Genomic DNA, 18075 nt, shown 5'->3' on the forward strand with positions numbered 1-18075 from the left:
ATGTATACATTAATTATTTATGAATTAGCCTTGTTCATTCATAATTTCTTCATTTAAATTTGGAATTCTGTATTTTTCAAAAAATGGAAATGATTAGATGTTGCCTTATGACAGGGTGAAATAAAGATCTTCAAAGTTTACTTTCTAGGGCCTGATTGCCTAATCGTGTTGTGTCAGGTATGGCTGATCGTTTTGCCAGGAGCCACATTGTTGTGTTTCCTTAGTTACTGTTGTGACAGCCTAGTGGCTCGGTGGCACAAGACAAATGGTGGGGAAACGAAACAAATATTGTTAGGGAGTACGTAAGGCAGTTTTATATACAGTAGGTGGATATATCTGAATTCATATTGAATGTCCGTTTCTGCATGACTCCAAAGCAGAAATGGAGAGAGAAGAGATAAACTAATAATTGCTTTAAAGTTCTTTCAAAGGGCAGAGCACAACAGAGCAGTAGGGTACCAATTTGTTTTTGTAGAATAATAGACTAAAATGGATTTGAGGAGTATTAATGTAGCCCAGTAACAAGAATTTTGCAAATTAAGTATTTCTCATGAAATGTGAATGTAATTTACATAAGGATTGTAATATTTTACTTTATATTTGAACAGTTAGTTCATTAAGAAGACGTCTACGCAGGAAAATGCATTTCTTTAAGAAAATTTCAGCATTATAATAACAAATGATTTTTTTGGATCCATGATGTTTTTATATGTAAGTAATATGGGATTGTATTATCTTGTTCTTTTTACAACTGATAGGTTTGCGTCGTCGGAGTCCCTATATGCACAATGTGTGGTAGACATAATCCATAATCTTCACACATGCACATGTAAGTGTGTGTGTGTGTGTGTACAATTATATACTGTAGATGCCCCCACTTGTCTAAGCAGCCCCCCGGTATTTACAAGGTTAGGACAAATGAGAATCTTGATTTAAATCAAATCAACAACAAAAAAAAAGATATCCCCATTGAGATGCCAGCTCTTATTAATGTCAGGGGTGAAATTCTGCTCGTCGTTATTCAGATTTGAGTCCCTGGCCTGGCTACATTTCCAGTAGGTCCTTCCTTGACTTCCTTAAAACTGTACTATACACCTTTACACTTGGAATTAACGTGCATTTTGTATCTGGATTGTACTGGGCTATCATTTAGCTGGGTTACGTTTACGCCTGATAGAAAATGCATTTTATTTGCACTGAAATGAAATTAGGGTTATCACCTGCTTCTGACATTCTTCAGATGTGGTCAGAGTGATCTAATCCCCTAAATTCACAGATTTCCAGTTGCAGCCGTGTAATACCCACTAGGTGGCAGCACACATTAAAAATGTTTGACTGTCATGTTAGGTGGGTGTGCTCAGGCTCCAACTGACAGACATGTCTGGTTTGGTAGCATTCCAACTAAAGCTTTCAGGAAATGTAACACAGTGGACATATTTATTAGTCTTTTCATGTTTCATTTGTCATTTGCATATGCCAATTTACAAAAAAATAAAAATGCCACCTGTCTAGAAATAAAAACTGTTAAGGGAATTAGATAGATAGATAGATACTTTATTAATCCCAAGGGGAAATTCACATACTGCAGCAGCAGCATACTGATAAAGAACAATATTGAATTAAAGAGTGATAACAATGAAGGTATAACAGACAATAATTTTGTATAATATTAACGTTTACCTCCTCGGGTGGAATTGAAGAGTCGCATAGTGTGGGGTCTCCTCAGTCTGTCAGTGGAGCAGGACGGTGACAGCAATCTGTCGCTGAAGCTGCTCCTCTGTCTGGAGATGATCCTGTTCAGTGGACGCAGTGGATTCTCCATGATTGACAGGAGCCTGCTCAGCGCCCGTCACTCTGCCATGGATGTCAAACTGTCCAGCTCCGTGCCTACAATAGAGCCTGACTTCCTCACCAGTTTGTCCAGGCGTTAGGCTTCCCCAGCACATCACCCTGTAGAAGAGGGCACTCGCCACAACCATCTGATAGAACATCTGCATCATCTTATCGGAGCTTATAGAGCTGACATAGGGGTAAAGAAGTGGTGCAGGCATCTTGTGCTCGACGCACACAACCACAAGCGTGCAGTTCAGTCACAGGTCAAGGCCTCGTGTGCTACACTCAGTTCATCAGTGGTGAGCTGACCACCAGTCAGGACTGAGGGTTTTAGTCTGACCCAGTGGGTGAGCTATATCTACAGTGGTCGGACTCATCTCGGGCAAGGAAGGTGAGCTGGCATACAGGGACGAGGTGGAACGGCTGTTGGAGCATTGCATTGCTCCTCAACACCACAATAACGAAGGAGCTTGTTATTGACTTTATAAAAAACAAAACTGACATCCAGCCCCTTATCATTGGCGGGGCCTGTGTGGAGAGGGTACCGGTGTTCAGGTTTCTGGGCATTGAGCTGGAGGATGACCTGACCTGGAGCGCCAATGCCAAGGAGCTGCTGAAGAAGGCGCAGCAGAGACTGTATTTTCTGAGAATCCTCAGAATGAACCATCTCCCCAAAAATCTGCTCCTTGCCTTTTATCACTGTTCCATCGAGAGTGTGTGGTATGGCAGCTGTACTTCCTCAGAAAGGAAAGCGCTCCAAAGGGTCTTCAGGACAGCGGAGAGAACAATTGGCTTGTACCCTCCCCCTTCTGGAACAAATCTACACCTCCCGATGCCGCAAAAAAGCAATGGACATTTCACAGGATTCATCACATCCCGGTCATTGCCTCTTCCAGCTTTTGCCATCTGGCAAGAGATACAAAGCAATGAAAACCAGGACAAACCACCTTAAAAACAGCTTTTATCCAAAAGCAATCATGGCCCTGAACTCAGAATAAAACTGTTCCATATAATTATCTAAATGTGTAATGTAGACCTTAAGTCAACCAGTGCAATTTTTATATATGACAAGTGTAATTTGTATATATTTGTAATGTACTTTTATTACTATTCCTTTTCTTGTTTTTTAACTCTGTATGCCTCACACTGAGTCGAAAGCATCTTCAGTTTTGTTGTTCATTGTAAAAGTGGAACTCACAATAAAGATCTATCTATCTATCTATCTATCTATCTATCTATCTATCTATCTATCTATCTATCTATCTATCTATCTATCTATCTATCTATCTATCTATCATATAGTGCCTTTATCTATCTATCTATCTATCTATCTATCTATCTATCTATCTATCTATCTATCTATCTATCTATCATATAGTGCCTTTATCTATCTATCTATCTATCTATCTATCTATCTATCTATCTATCTATCTATCTATCTATCTATCTATCTATCATATAGTGCCTTTATCTATCTATCTATCTATCTATCTATCTATCTATCTATCTATCTATCTGTCTATCTATCATATAGTGCCTCTATCTATCTATCTATCTATCTATCTATCTATCTATCTATCTATCTATCTATCATATAGTGCCTCTATCTATCTATCTATCTATCTATATTCTGCGTGATGTTGCTTTGTGTGCATCACTGCAGGCTTTGGCATTTGCTGTTTTCTGTTCCATCACCTCCTACAATGGTGTAGTTTGGGTATCATTTTAGTTTAGGTACTGCAAAAATGCATCTATTACTCTTTTGCTCTTATGTTACAAGACCTTAACAAAGGCTTCTTTTGGTCTTCACATTGCAGAGATGAATAAACACTTTACTGATGCTTTGTAAATGTAACGAAAGGCCAAAGAACTATTTGATAATGTCTTGTTACATAAGAGTAAATGAGCAATTGGTGCATTTTTGCATTACCTAAACTAAAGTACTGCAGTGGGCTGGCGCCCTGTCTGGGGTTTGTTCCTGCCTTGCACCCTGTGCAGGCTGGGATTGGCTCCGGCAGACCCCCGTGATCCTGTGTTAGGATATAGCGGGTTGGATGACTGACTGACTAAACTAAAGTATTATGATAGTTTGTTTGTGTTCAGGCATTTTAGGAGTACATTTTGGGTGACTTTTTCACCAGTGGGAGGTACCTTTATACACCTACATATTTTGAAATGCAACAGGCATATTTTTAAAAGAATTTATTCATTCATATAGTAAATGCTTGATATCTGTCCGTGACACCACATCGTGTAGGGCTTGTTGCCACCCATAGCATATGTAAATGACAAACATATGTAAGAGCGTAAGTGGTGAACCCACATGGATTCATTGAACAAAGAAAGTAAGAGCAGTGGCCCTAGTCAGAAATATAGAATATTGCTTGCTGAGCCTTCATCACTTAAAATATTCAAAGGTAAGATGTGGCTGCCTAATTGTACATGTGTCAAACTGCTAAAAAGCTCAGGAAAGGTAAAAAAATCTAGAGTTTGAATGAGAACAAATAATAAACACCAAGGCCCCTTCAGGACAGGCCTGAGCCCTACTACTTGTCTTTGGTCTTTACCTCTGCATGTCTTCTTTATTATCCCAAAGCTTTATGAGAAGTCTTAGAACATATAAAGAGCTTATCTTTTGTCTTTTCTCATAGTTTTTATATTTGTAATTTAGCATGATTGTTGATGTGTGAGCCATGCAATTAACTAGCACCCTAATGCTACTGTGAGGTGTTTGGGTCCCTCACTAGCCTGAGTGGATTTGAGAATTTTTTATATGAAAATGTATTTTTAAATGTATTTTAGCTTCTAAAGAGGCCCAAATAAAAGATATCATTTAAATATGAACTACAGTTTTTGAGGTTAAATACTAAATGTTTGCCACAACAGTATCCTGTTTTATGTTCCTAGTGAAGGAATCATACTGGCTGGGGCACTATGTCTAGCCGAGGAGGAAAGAAGAAGACCACAAAAATATCTCGATCGGCAAAGGCCGGCGTCATATTTCCTGTTGGCAGAATGCTACGCTACATAAAGAAAGGTCATCCCAAGTACAGAATTGGGGTGGGTGCACCAGTATATATGGCGGCTGTCCTGGAATACCTTACAGGTGAGCTGTCAAAAAAATTGGAACAACTTCGTTTTGGACAACTGATTGTGAGATCATGAAACATTTACTGATAATATAAAAATGTAGATTTACTCCATGAGTACAGCAGTTTTCCATAAATGTTTTTACTTTATATTCTGATTTTGTAATATACTAGATGAGAAGCAACTTATAGGACAAAAGAACTGAAGTCCTCAAAAGAAGTTTCTATGAAACAATTATTTTCCATTTGAACCCACACTCACAACTTCACTCATTTTCCAAACCTGTATATTCAAATACAGTAGGGGTACCAAAGCCTGCCCTGGAATCACTGGATATGACACAGGAGCCAGGCCTAGACTGGGCACCAGTCTGTCACAGGGCACACTTAAGCTCTCACCAAGGCTAATACTCAGTTTCTAGTAACATAACTTGACTGTTTTTAGGGGGTGGGAGGCAAAAACTACACAAACACAGAGAGAATATGCAAATAGCACAAAGACATTGACTTTGGCAGGATTCAAACCCAGGACTTTGGAACTGTTAGTCAGCATCGCTACCCATAATGCATTTCATTCACTCAGTAAAGTAATGAATAGCTGCGAAAGACAACATTGTTGCATCACTAGACCTTAGTTACTGCCATATCTCCTCATGCTTTTTATTGCAGAATTACTTTTTTAACATCAGCAGAGAATAACTGAACACTCAGTACTGTACATAATATCAGGTAAATACAAATGTGTAAACCAAGTTTTTTTTTTTTTTTGTTGTCCTTTTAGCTGAGATCTTAGAGCTGGCAGGTAATGCTGCACGGGACAATAAGAAAGGTCGTGTAACGCCTAGACACATTCTTCTGGCAATTGCCAATGATGAAGAACTAAACCAGGTAAAATGGAAGCGGATTATTTAATCTCATGAATGGGAAACATGCGAAACAGCAATGAATGTCCTTGCATATATTGTAAATTTTCATGTATATCATTAAGAGCATGGAAGGCAGGGTAGTGTACTGAGTAAGAATGCTACTTCATATATCCAGTGACCAGCATATGAATCCCATCCCATCATTGTCTGCCAATGTCTGTCGGTCTGAGTTTTGCTTCAGGCACTCTGCTTTTCCTTCTTCATCCCAGAGTTGTGAACCTTAGGATAGTTGTTGATCTAAATAAGGCCCATGGAGTAAGATCTGTGAAGGACTCATGCCCACTGTTGCTAGGACAGGCTTCAGCCATCCACTACACTGAATTGGATTAGGCGAGTGTGGGAATTTTGAATTATGTTATATTATGTCCAAATTACATGAAATCTAACATTAAAAGGTCTTTGCATCCTGTACAGTCACTATCATATTGTAGAAGCCTACTCCATTTTCCAGTCATTTATCACATATCTGGTAATCAAGATAGCTGTATGATTTGGTGGAATCTAACACAGGCCAAAACTGTAATAGGGGTCACTTAGAAAAGTACAGCTATACACACACAAGCTCGTGAGAAGGAAATTTATCGTCATTATCTATTCAGCCAACATACCTTTATACTTAGAAGAAACCACAGCCCAGACAACTAGACAACATGGTGAGTCTATGCATATTAAATTTGACAGGCACCCTTCTCTGGCACTGAACTAGTAGCAGTAGTGCTGTGAGGCAGTACTGTAACATGTTGCAGTCATTTAAGAATCATTCTTGCACTTTTTTTCTCAATAACGGATATGCTGGCAGCAATAGTTAGCTCAAGGCCGATACTAACCATCCCAGTGATGTGCACATTGATTTGATTGGTCCCTCTACATTTGCTCAGTATCAGTAAACATGAGTGTGCTCTATGACAAACTACCATATCTTTCAGATTCAGTGGATGGATTATCATCATCATTTTTTTATAATTAGGATAATGATGTTGATGATTATTATTAATTATTGTAGTGTAGTAATAGTATTGTTGTTGTAAGTAATGTTATTCCAAAACAAATGTCTTGCTTTATTTTGCAGTTATTGAAGGGTGTTACCATAGCTGCTGGAGGTGTTTTGCCCAACATTCACCCTGAGCTTCTGGCAAAAAAGAGGGGCTCAAAGGGTAAGCAGGATGCTGTTATCACACCTTCACCCGCCAAGAAATCCAAAGTGTCCACAGCAAAGAAAGGCACAGGAAAGAAAGGTGGCAAGAAAAGTGCAGGAAAGTCTAAGGTAAGGGTTGTTTTTTATTCTGAGGCAGATGTTTGTTGTCAAATTACAAAATATCTTTTTATTTTACAATAATAATAGGTATATGGGTATTGTAATTGTTTATGTTACATAGTTCTACAAAAAAGAATATGTTAAAAGCATGCTTATTACTGATTATGAAATATCCAGCACACCCCAAATCTCAGATCCTTCTTTGTTAATTTAGTGTTTTTATAGATTACACACTATTTTCATGTAGCCTTTATCATTCTTGAGGGTATTCATAGCTTTGGCAATAAAATCTTAATTCAGAATTACAAAACATACAAAATATCACCATATTCTATATCTATGTTTGCATCTGTCCCGTTCAACCATTTTATTGTTCCTCCTTTGCTTACTGCAGTTACTTTCTAAGTCTTTAATCCAGCCTTTTTAATAGACTATAACTGGTTAAAATTCTGCTGCCAGAGTCCTGACTTGAACTGAAAGTAATATCACAATTTCCCCTTAGCTGGGCTGACTACACTGCATTTCTTTTCCAAACAGTAATGTCTATAAAATTCAGTTACTTGTTTACCAATCTTTGATTTTCATTATTCCATAATACTTGCTTACACTTCTTCACCAACATGATCCTGAGATGTTTTATTGCCAGCCTACTTGCTGTGACGAGATTTCCTGGAGTTCTCATGCTTGCTCTGCCCAGAAGGCTTTATCTTTACAATCAAAATGTGGTTGAAGATCTGCTTGTTATCATTTTATATTTAATATTCTATATGTCTAACTCTTTTGAAATCAAGTTTTTTTGTAGTTTACTGTGGTTTAGTCTGTCTTTATTGTACTGCCTACCAACTTGATCTGTCTACTAAAATGTAAAGTATACATTCGTTGTGTTGTTTTAAGTTCATTGTGTTGTTTTAAGTAAGGATATTTTTCTAGCTCTACCAGAAGTGTCTTGGTATATTCCCTTGGTTTATGTTTTACTTGAATTTTATTATTTAAACATTAACATTATGGCTTCATTTGGGTGGCAAGGTGGCACAGTAGTTAGCTCTGTTGCCTTATGGATGCTATGTCTGAATCACATACCACCTGATGTTTGCTGGATGTGCTCCATGTATTCTGGCTTTCATCACCAACCCAAAGATATGCATGTTAGATTAAATGATAATTCTAAATTGGCCTGATATGGATATGTGCATTATTGTGTTCTGTATTACTGCCACTGTGTTCAGGGTTGGCTCCTGTTCTGCATGTAGTGCTGTCAGGATAACAACAACAACAACAACATTTATTTCTATAGCACATTTTCATACAAACAGTAGCTCAAAGTGCTTTACATATTAAAGAATAGAAAAATGAAAGACACAATTATAAAACAAAATAAATCAACATTAACATCGAATAAGAGTAAGGTTCAATGGCCAGGGGACAGAAAAACAAAAACTCCAGACGGCTGGAGAAAAAATAAAATCTGTAGGGATTCCAGACCACGAGACCGCCCAGTCCCTCTGTAGCCCCTACAACCCCGAAATGGATTAGGCAGTTCAGAGAATATTAGTTTATGCTATTACTGCTTCTTCTGTCTGTTTTGTAATCTTGACTTTATCATTTTGCTGTTTTTTGCTCAAATATTAATTAATTTATTTATTGATTGTTTAGAAGAAGAAAAGTTTAGCTAGCAAGTCTGCTACTGCAGACAGCACAACAGATGGCACCCCAGGTGATGGATTCACAGTCCTTTCCACCAAGAGTCTCTTTTTAGGACAGAAGGTATTGTACCAATGCATTTGTTTAAAGCTGTGTAAATTATAATAATTATTGCTAAATAAGTTTGCAGTTTCTGGGAAGATGATGATGTATTCCTTATCTCTTTCTGACTTTTATATGAATAATCTGAAAGAGTTAATTTTCTGAGAAAGTTGACCTTTTGCCAACACTATGCAAGAATTCCAATGTGGGTGCTTATTTGAAAGTTATAGGATTGTTATATTAGTCACAAATTGTTAAACTAGTGGTATTTATATAGTGCCTTTTTGTGACAAATTCCTTTCTAATGCTCTTTATATTCACTGCAAAACATAAACATGCCTAGCATAGTTGTGCAAAATGACTTACTCAAGGTCACACTGGGCCAAGACTGGAATTTGAAGCTGCAGCCATACTAGTCCAAATCCAGGTCCCTAGTCTGCTTTAAATATTTACTACAAATTTAAATGGAGAGGATTTATGTATGTTTGGACCAAAATAAGCAAACTCCAAGGTGTTTACAAGTGCACATAGCCATATTGTCATTCATTTTTTTTTACAGTCGGAGCACATCCCTGTTAACTGACTTGATCAGTGTCACAGGCACGAATTGAACCGACATCCTTCTGATTAGAGTTCAGCACCTTGACCACTCAAAAAGTGATCTGTTGGATGAAATTGTTCTAACACTTTTGTAAATGTTAAGCATACAGTAAATGGAGTGACTATTACCAAAAAAAAAAATAAAAAATGCAATTCACTGTACTTAAACAACAACTAGTGTAATTAAACACTCTAATTATAGTACATTAGGGTGGGGTTATATAACTTATTGGACTTAAATGTATTCAGGCTGATCAAATTATGTGATGTTAACTGGACATACAGTGCCTATAAAAAGTATTCAGCCCATTGGAAGTTTTCACATTTTATCATTGTACAATATTGAATCACAGTGGATTTAAATTGGCTTTTTGATACTGATCAACAGATAAAGACTGTTTAATGTCAATTTGAAAATATATTTCTGCAATGTGATCTAAAAAAATTATAAATATAAAAACACAAAATAGTGGATTCCATAAGTATTCACATTGGTGCAGCCAACTAGTTTTAGGAATCACATAATTAGTTCAATGGAGATCAACTAGAAGACTATTGAGGTAGGCCACCAAGTGATCTATGAGTATTTACAGGCTACAGTGGATGAGATTAGAGAGACTGTGCAGTGAACAACTGTTGCCCAGGCATTTTAGCAGTTGAATCGTTATGGGAGAGTGGCAAAGAGAAAACCACTGTTATAAAAGCACAAACACATAGTGTCTTGGCAGAAGACACATGGGAGACTCTGAAGTCAGAGGGGAAAAACTTCCATGGTCTGATGAAACAAAACTGCTTCTTGGTCATCAGACTAAATGTCATTTTTGGCATAAGCCAAACACAGCACATTAGCAAAAAATAACTGATGCTGTCTTCAAGAAACCTGTACCTTGGCAGATTTATTTTCTTAGCCAGTTCAAATCTCAGTCCAACTTAGAGTTTGTGGCTGGTCTTGAGAAAGGCTGTTCACTCGCAATCCCCATGTAGCTTGACAGAGCTGGAGCAGACTGGGAAAAGTGACAGTGTACTGATGTGAAAAGTGAGTGTGAAAGAGAGCACACAGACTCAAGGCTGTCATGGCTGTCGAAGGTGCGTCTACTAAATGCTAACTTAATACTTATGCAGTCGTTATTTTGTGCTTTGTATTTATAATGATTTAGGCTACTTTGCAGAGATCTGTTTTCTATTTGACATTGAAGAGCTTTTTTTCTGTTGATCTTTGTCATTAAAAGCCATATTAAATCCACTGAGATTCAATGTTGTATAAGAAAAAAAGTGGAAAATGTAAAAAGTCTAAGGGGAGGAATACTTTTATAGGTACTGTATTATCTGTTTGTGTTTTATACTTTAATATTACTTACACTGTATTACTGTAACAAAGCTATTTAAGTAATCCAAACAACCAACTTTTCTTTTATAGTAGTTTTACTTCCAAATTATGATTAAATTAATGCCACACAGCTAGTGTTTTTTTTTTCATTTTTGACTTTCTTATTATCAGGCTGTTAAACTTCACCTTTCACAACTGTGTTGATTATTACTAGTGCAACATTTTATATGAGTATTTGTCATTGTTCACATTTAAAAATGTTAATGAAGAAATAAATCTATCTGTCCATTATAATTTCTGGGTGATGATTGATTGGCACAACGATGACCACATTCATTTGATTAAAAAGTTAATTTTTTATTTTGTACTACTGTTACAATTGGTGCCTAATAAATGCACTAACAGCACACACATAACTTGAATTAAGAGATGCTTATTAGGATTAGTAAAACGAGATAATAAAAAATGGTATTGTACAGTTAGGTAGACTGACCAAATCTAACAGATACAGAAAGAGCACATTGTGCTGTGGTTAGAAAAGGTTTTATTGAAATGTTACATTGCAGCATGTACTCTTTACAGGCAGGATTTCTGACTGACGCAGTCACCATATCTGGTATCTCGGCTGACAATGGGAATGTCAGCATATTTGCATTGGTGTTTAATTCTTACCGGTAATTTTATTATTTTTTTTAGATGAATAGCTTCAGTCACTTTTTTCTGTAGCAAAGGACTTTATTTAGATTATTGGGCTCTTCATTTTCATTTGGTCAAAATCAGAAATGTGCCTAGTTAAGAGATTTTGATTTTGGAATTAGATCCATATTGTTATCTGTTTTGATTTGATCTATTGCAGTTCAAGCACATACTGACTTTACAAGGTGTGTCTCAGTGGTTTAATGCTGCACGAGAGGAATCACATAAGTTAGAATGTTTTATGATACGTATGTCTTGTTGTGACACTGTTCACCATATATTACAAAATAATCTGTCAATATAATGGAATGTTTATTAAAATATGTTTTTTTATCCATTCTTCATCACTCAAAATTAACGTTTTGCTGTCATCTGACTTATACCGGAAAGCTCAACTGAATTACATTTATTAAGCTAAAATAACACATCAAATCTACAAACAGTAAAAGATACATTTTGATTAAGTTTTAGTCACGTTGGCTTTTATTTTAAAGTAGAAGTAAAAAATATTAAATGTCATTTTTAAATATATAATATATAAATATTAATAAATAAATATAAAAAAATCTTGGAAGAAGACGAGACGTGATTTTTTCGGAGAGACACTTATACGTCCTGTGAGAATGTTGGCGTGGTACACATGCAGAGCAGATTAGAGATAATGGAAGTAATAAAATTCGAATGTCTCAAAAAAAGAATAGGAAAGATCGTATTAGTGCAAACAAATTATAACTCTGAAATAACAGAACAGCGAAAAGAGATTGAATATATTGTTTTGATTAAAACCATCAGGGAAAAAAAAGTAGTGTTTCTTCCCAATGAAAAAGCATTTCCACAAAAATTAAAAGATTCCAAAAACATTGGCGCGGTAAACATGCAGAGTAGGTTAGAGATAATGAAAGTACGAAAATTCGAAAGTCTCAATAAAAAGAATAGTAAAGATCGCATTAGCGCAAACAAATGGAAATTATTACTCAGTGAAATAATGGAACAGCGAAAAGAGATTGAATATGTTGTTTGGATTTAAACTTTAAGTTGGAGTCTTGTAGATCATCTAATTCGTGTTGCCAGCGAGAATTAAAAGATTCTAAAAACGTTGGAGCGGTATGAAGTCCCGTGAGAAAGAGACTTTTAACATGAGATTCTTTCAAGTCACGCCCTACTTACAACTGTTTTCAAACAAGACCACGGTCATCTAACCTCAGTCATGTGAATGCTTTTGTCAGACACACTTCCTGCGCTCTCAGCTCTTGTAACTTTTTTCAGGACAATAATTCTATACATTCTAGATGACGCGTCAACGACTAAGCGAAGTAGAAAGAGCATAGACAAATATTTGAAAAAGTAGTTTTATTTATTAGAGAGAAAGAAACAATATTCACTCACTTATACGTTGTGTTGTCACGATGTAAGTCCAAACATGGAATCAAAATTCAATGTGATCTTAAAGAAAAGTTAATTCCAAATATTATTTTTACTAAAGTTTTAAAGTAAAAGTGAAAGTAATGCATATGTAACAATTCCCATGAAAATAACAATCTCTTTAAATTGTATATCCGGTTAACCAAACCAGGGGGTGGGCGAGCGAAGTGAGCAGGGGGCAGAGCCCCCTAGTGTAATATAATATAATCCCCGATTATGCACCTATAAGACCTTTGCAACAACCCTGTTTGTTAGTTATTAAAGCCATTATGTTATTAATATTTTTTTAATAATTTACCTAACCTGTACATCTTTGGGAAGCAAAATTGGACATGGGGAGAACATACAAACTCCACACAAACACTGACCAGGCAAGTGATTTGAACCCAGAACTCTAAGAGGCAAAACCACTAAACACTATGCAGTATGACATTCATAATGTATTTAGTATTAGTATACATTTCTTACAAATACAACTGAAAAAGTTTTATAATATGTTGTATTTATTAAAAAAAACATTATAATGAAAATTGCAGGCTGAACCAGCTTTGCGCAACTTAGCCTACTGTAATGTATGCATTTGATCAAGAAAGAACTGGTTTCTCTCACATATACATTGACACATTAATTATTTCTGAGTCACTTTGGATAAAATAATTGTCTAAATAAGTAAATGTGTTTGTTTTCAATTTAATGCTAATGTCTTTAAAATTAAATGAGTCCTTTCAGAGCCACTGGCAACATTAGAACCTCTTGCATTATGTGCATAAATTATATAAGCTTCAAAACAAAGCTTAGAGGCAACAATGAAGGTAATACTTTAACTGACATGGGGTTAGTGTCATTTTGATTTTAGTTCAAGTTTCAGATTCAGGAATATGATTTTCAGGGTGTTAGCTTCTCAGTAATTTGTGAAATAGACAGGTTTTTCTTGTTTTTTTTTTCTTTTTCATTTTTGTCTCTTTAAAATACAAAGTAATTGATGTGAAAAGAACAGAGGTGGTATCTAAAACTGTTGCTAGGCAACATTGCTTTGATTGGATGGAGCAGGGAGAACAGCGTCTTTCCCCAAAGCTGAAATGTGAGCGAGAAATACAATCCCGGAGGTAATAGTGCTTCTTAATGATGTTGGCCATTGTGAAATGTCTGCTTCAGTGCTCATAATTATCGTATAGTTAATCACTGAGTTACTGGACAGGTGTCCTCTAGCACTGAGTGCAGAAACATTGGGAGAAGGAAAATAAAGAGCGATATCCGGTTGAATCACTCATGATCTCAGGCATACTCAAGATAAAACGGATTAATGAAAATACATTACTTGAAAATGATCAGATTACACTGCCTGTTAAATTAGGAGAAATGCTTTTAAGAGAGTGAAGTAAGCATATATCAGAAAGTTAGGTACATAAAATAAATAAATAATTTAGGTGTTTGTTACATATTTAACTTTAGTAATAAATAAAATCAAATGACATAAATTAATGATAGATAGGTATTCAATAATCAGTAATTGTTGCTTAAATAATAAACCGGTTTTCCTAATAAACCAATTATTCAATAAATCAGTTATTACACAAGGCATAAAATACCTACAAATTATTGTATTCCATTCCTCAGTTACTGGACTGATTTTGTTAAAATTTGGCACACTTCTTCTTTTGAGATATCTCAAATACAGCACACATTTTTTAAATTTCAAAATCTCCTATTTAAAACAATCAGTGAATTTGCAACATTGTCTATCTTGAAATAAAGAAACATTCTGTATGACATTGACTACATATATGTATGAAGATATGTCGATAAATGTGTATTTATGCATTCAGTTTGCTAATAATGATATTATTTCCTGAAATTATTACATATGGTATAAATTATATTGTTTAATTTTTTATCACCACAAGGTAAGTACTGTCTCTGACTTCCACCTCTGCCCTTATCCTGTGCTCGTCTCTGTGGCTGTGCAGCATCTTGTGTGAACCGCAGTCACAACAACTCAGTTCTCCAGTTCCTTGAAATCGAAGCAGGTATGTGACATGATGTTCATGACTGTAAAAGTAAAAAATAAAAGCAACTTACCTGTTTTAGAAATAAAAAAAGATGGCTTGAAACATTGTATGCTACAGTGACTAAACATGTACTTCATATTTCTGTTACACTAAAAATAACCACATGGCTGCATTATCTAAAGTTTATAATGATTCAGTATTTCTCTGTCACAGTAATTTATTGACTGTGCACCACAGTTATCACCGATCTGACATGTTTGAATGCAGCCAACAATTTCAGCTTGATACTTCAACACAGGGTTTAAATCTACATTGGGTACTTATTTGAAAAATGTTATGTTAGTTAGCCACAGGCCCTCCACATTCAACAACTAACAACAGCACAGGAATCTTTTTATCACCTGAACTGGGATCTGCAGTCTATGAAGGCAATTTCAGCCACATGATGTTGTAAAATGGTATTATAAAACATTTTATGTACACTATTAATATATATACTCACATTCTGAATATGACTCACTGTTACAAAGATACGTAATAAAAAAATGTGATTAAAAAAACTCCTCGATAAAGTGACTAGAAAATGTAAAAAAGTTCCAGCTTTTAAATCAGTTACATAATTCACTTGAATGTTCTACAATGCAGACATTTTTTCCTTCTTATTTTATGTTTTATGTCACCTAAATGATTAAACTATATTTTGCCCTACAAAGTCTTTTTGAATCTTAGTGATTAAATATATGACCTGCCGCAGTATTGTCAAATGCACTTCGTCCATTGCAGAATCTTACATGGTCAGAGCCTCTCCTGGTAGTGCTGGGAAGGCGCATTCACACAGGGTGTGTTTAGAGTCACCAGCCAAGCTGACATAAGGAGGATAAGCAACCAGGATTCAGTACCAGGACACTGGATCCATAAGACTGTGGGGGTAAGCGCTGAATAACCTCCAATGACATTATCTAATAAATGAGCACTGGATGTTGTAATGCTACCTTTTTGCACAACATGACATATCTGAGCATTTCTAGCCAAAAAAACGTTCATCAATCTCGTTATTTTTTAATTACATAAAAAGGTGCAAAGCTGACTTGCAGCTGGCAGCATTTCACAAGGAAATGTCAACTGCATAATCTATGCTAGATCAAATTTAAAATTATTTTGTAACAACTTTTAGCAGCTTTTGTTCTGTGAGTGTGCAGCAGTTGTTTTCGGAAAGCAGTTTTGTAAATTGAAAATTTTCCAGTGAATTTTTAAATTATTGCTCAGATATCGTCTTTTATGCGTTAAACTACACTCTTTGTATGTCTCGTTGTACAGGTTAAAGGGAAATGTAAAATGAAACTGACTATATTCTTTCTACTGGTGGCACGTCTGCATTAAAGGGAAACAGTCAAGTTTTTCTGGTTTTTATTGTGAAAATTACTCTCATGTGGGTACTTCAAAAAATTGTGGTATGAATTGATGCAGCTTTTTTACAAATAAATCAGTATTGAAGAGCAGACTAGTTACACCACTTGTCTAGTGTTGCGGTTGTGGAATAATGCAAATCTCAGCAGTCTTTTAAAGAATATTTTTCACTATTAAAAGATAGAAAAACTTGATAAGTACCCTATAAGGGCAGGTAGGACACTGATTGACTCCCATCCTCCAGCAGATGTTGCTGTTGTGCTAAAATTAAATATGTAGTAAACTTACCTTAGTAATTTAGTGTATTGGAAAAATGTTTATAGCAGTCTCAACTGCCATGATCGAATTTTCCAATTTTGTGCAATATTCTGAATGCAATTTCATATCTTGAAAAATATTCCTTTTATGATTTATGTGAACGCTTCTTTGTGCCTTGTTTCTAGGTTACTGCCACAGGTCATTTGACCCTGCAATATTCTAGGCATACCCTTGCTAATGTGTGCACGTGTGCAGTTTGAACATAGTCCTGCCTCGTGGCTTGAAGGTTAGAGCTATGTCTCCTGCCTACACATTCATGGTACTGCCTCTGCCTCATGCTGCTCACTTGGTGTCAGATGCAGCACAATCTACATCCACTTTCTCCAACTCTGTGAACCAGTCCAGGACGGGATCCTTTCCAGAATTTGCTGGCGGTCACACACCCAGGCCAGTGGTGTTAAGCAGAGGAGTGGGTCTCAAAAAATTGTGCTGTTAAGTGCTTGATCATCTTTCTCTCTCTCACTCTCTCTCTCGTATGCTGTACTTGCACACACACACACACACACACAAACACACACACTCTATTCATGGATTCCTTTTATATCTTGATTTTCAGGATTGCCCTGCCACTGAAATCCTTAGATTCAGTACCTTTGTAGAGTCTGTCTCCTAGACCTGTGTTGTCCCACAAACATTTACAAGCCAGAAACCGCACTGTTTTCATTATTTGTGACATAAAACAGTTGCAACTGGAGGCAGTAGTTCAGTTTTCATGAGTCCCAGCATGCAGAACAGGTGACATAATTATCAGAGATGGTGGAAGACATTCTTTATGTATTATTGGCCAGAAGAAATGGGAATCACAGTTCAGATACAATTCACAATGGAAAGTGCATTCCCATGCTTGTGTAGCTCTGCCCCAAGACATTATCTGGCAATCCAGTGAGGAAGTGGCATCTACACAGATGATGGAATGGGATTATGTAGGTGTTGTGTCAGTTTTTCCTTCCTGAGAGCCTTCCTACAACCATCGTCCAACACTGGCATTGACCTAGTCTCATCTTAACAAAACGTTTGGCCCCTGTCAAAATCACCCACTTGTTAATATGATTGTTGCATACCTTGTTGAGCCATTCTTGGTGTGTAGTAGCACAGTACAACCATTCTGAGGTCACTATGACCTGACCCAATCAAGTTGTCAGTTTGTTATGGCACACCACATGTGCAGCTTTGTAGTGGTTAAACTAAATATGACAGTTTCCATATCTGACTATGCAGCTCTCCCCTTCTGGTTTTTATGTTAACAAATCTGACTATAGCCATTTCTTTGTCATGGAGTACTCATAACTCAGTACACTGGTAATCATTAATATCCTTGTCCATATCATAATATTTTTATGAGCATTTTGGGATTATGTTTGCAATGAAAGGCACTATATAAATACTAGTTGCTTGATAGAACTAGATCAAGTGAAGGTTATCTGTTTTAACAGACATGTGTCACTGTATA

The 18075-nt window shown here is 36.2% G+C and overlaps 1 protein-coding gene across 2 annotated transcripts in view; it reads left to right on the forward strand.

Moving 5' to 3' along the window:
- The window catches only part of LOC120541925 (core histone macro-H2A.1), a 67301-nt gene that overhangs the window by 4885 nt on the left and 44341 nt on the right, over nucleotides 1–18075 (forward strand). For both annotated transcript variants that reach the window (XM_039773908.1, XM_039773909.1), the window contains exons 2-5: nucleotides 4741–4939; nucleotides 5704–5810; nucleotides 6918–7112; nucleotides 8757–8867. In XM_039773908.1, coding sequence (XP_039629842.1) covers nucleotides 4768–4939; nucleotides 5704–5810; nucleotides 6918–7112; nucleotides 8757–8867 — 585 coding nt within the window. In that variant the 5' untranslated portion in view covers nucleotides 4741–4767. The remainder of the gene's footprint in view (nucleotides 1–4740; nucleotides 4940–5703; nucleotides 5811–6917; nucleotides 7113–8756; nucleotides 8868–18075) is intronic.

The sequence above is a fragment of the Polypterus senegalus genome, chromosome 13 (assembly GCF_016835505.1).
Source record: "Polypterus senegalus isolate Bchr_013 chromosome 13, ASM1683550v1, whole genome shotgun sequence".
Lineage (NCBI taxonomy): Eukaryota > Metazoa > Chordata > Cladistia > Polypteriformes > Polypteridae > Polypterus > Polypterus senegalus.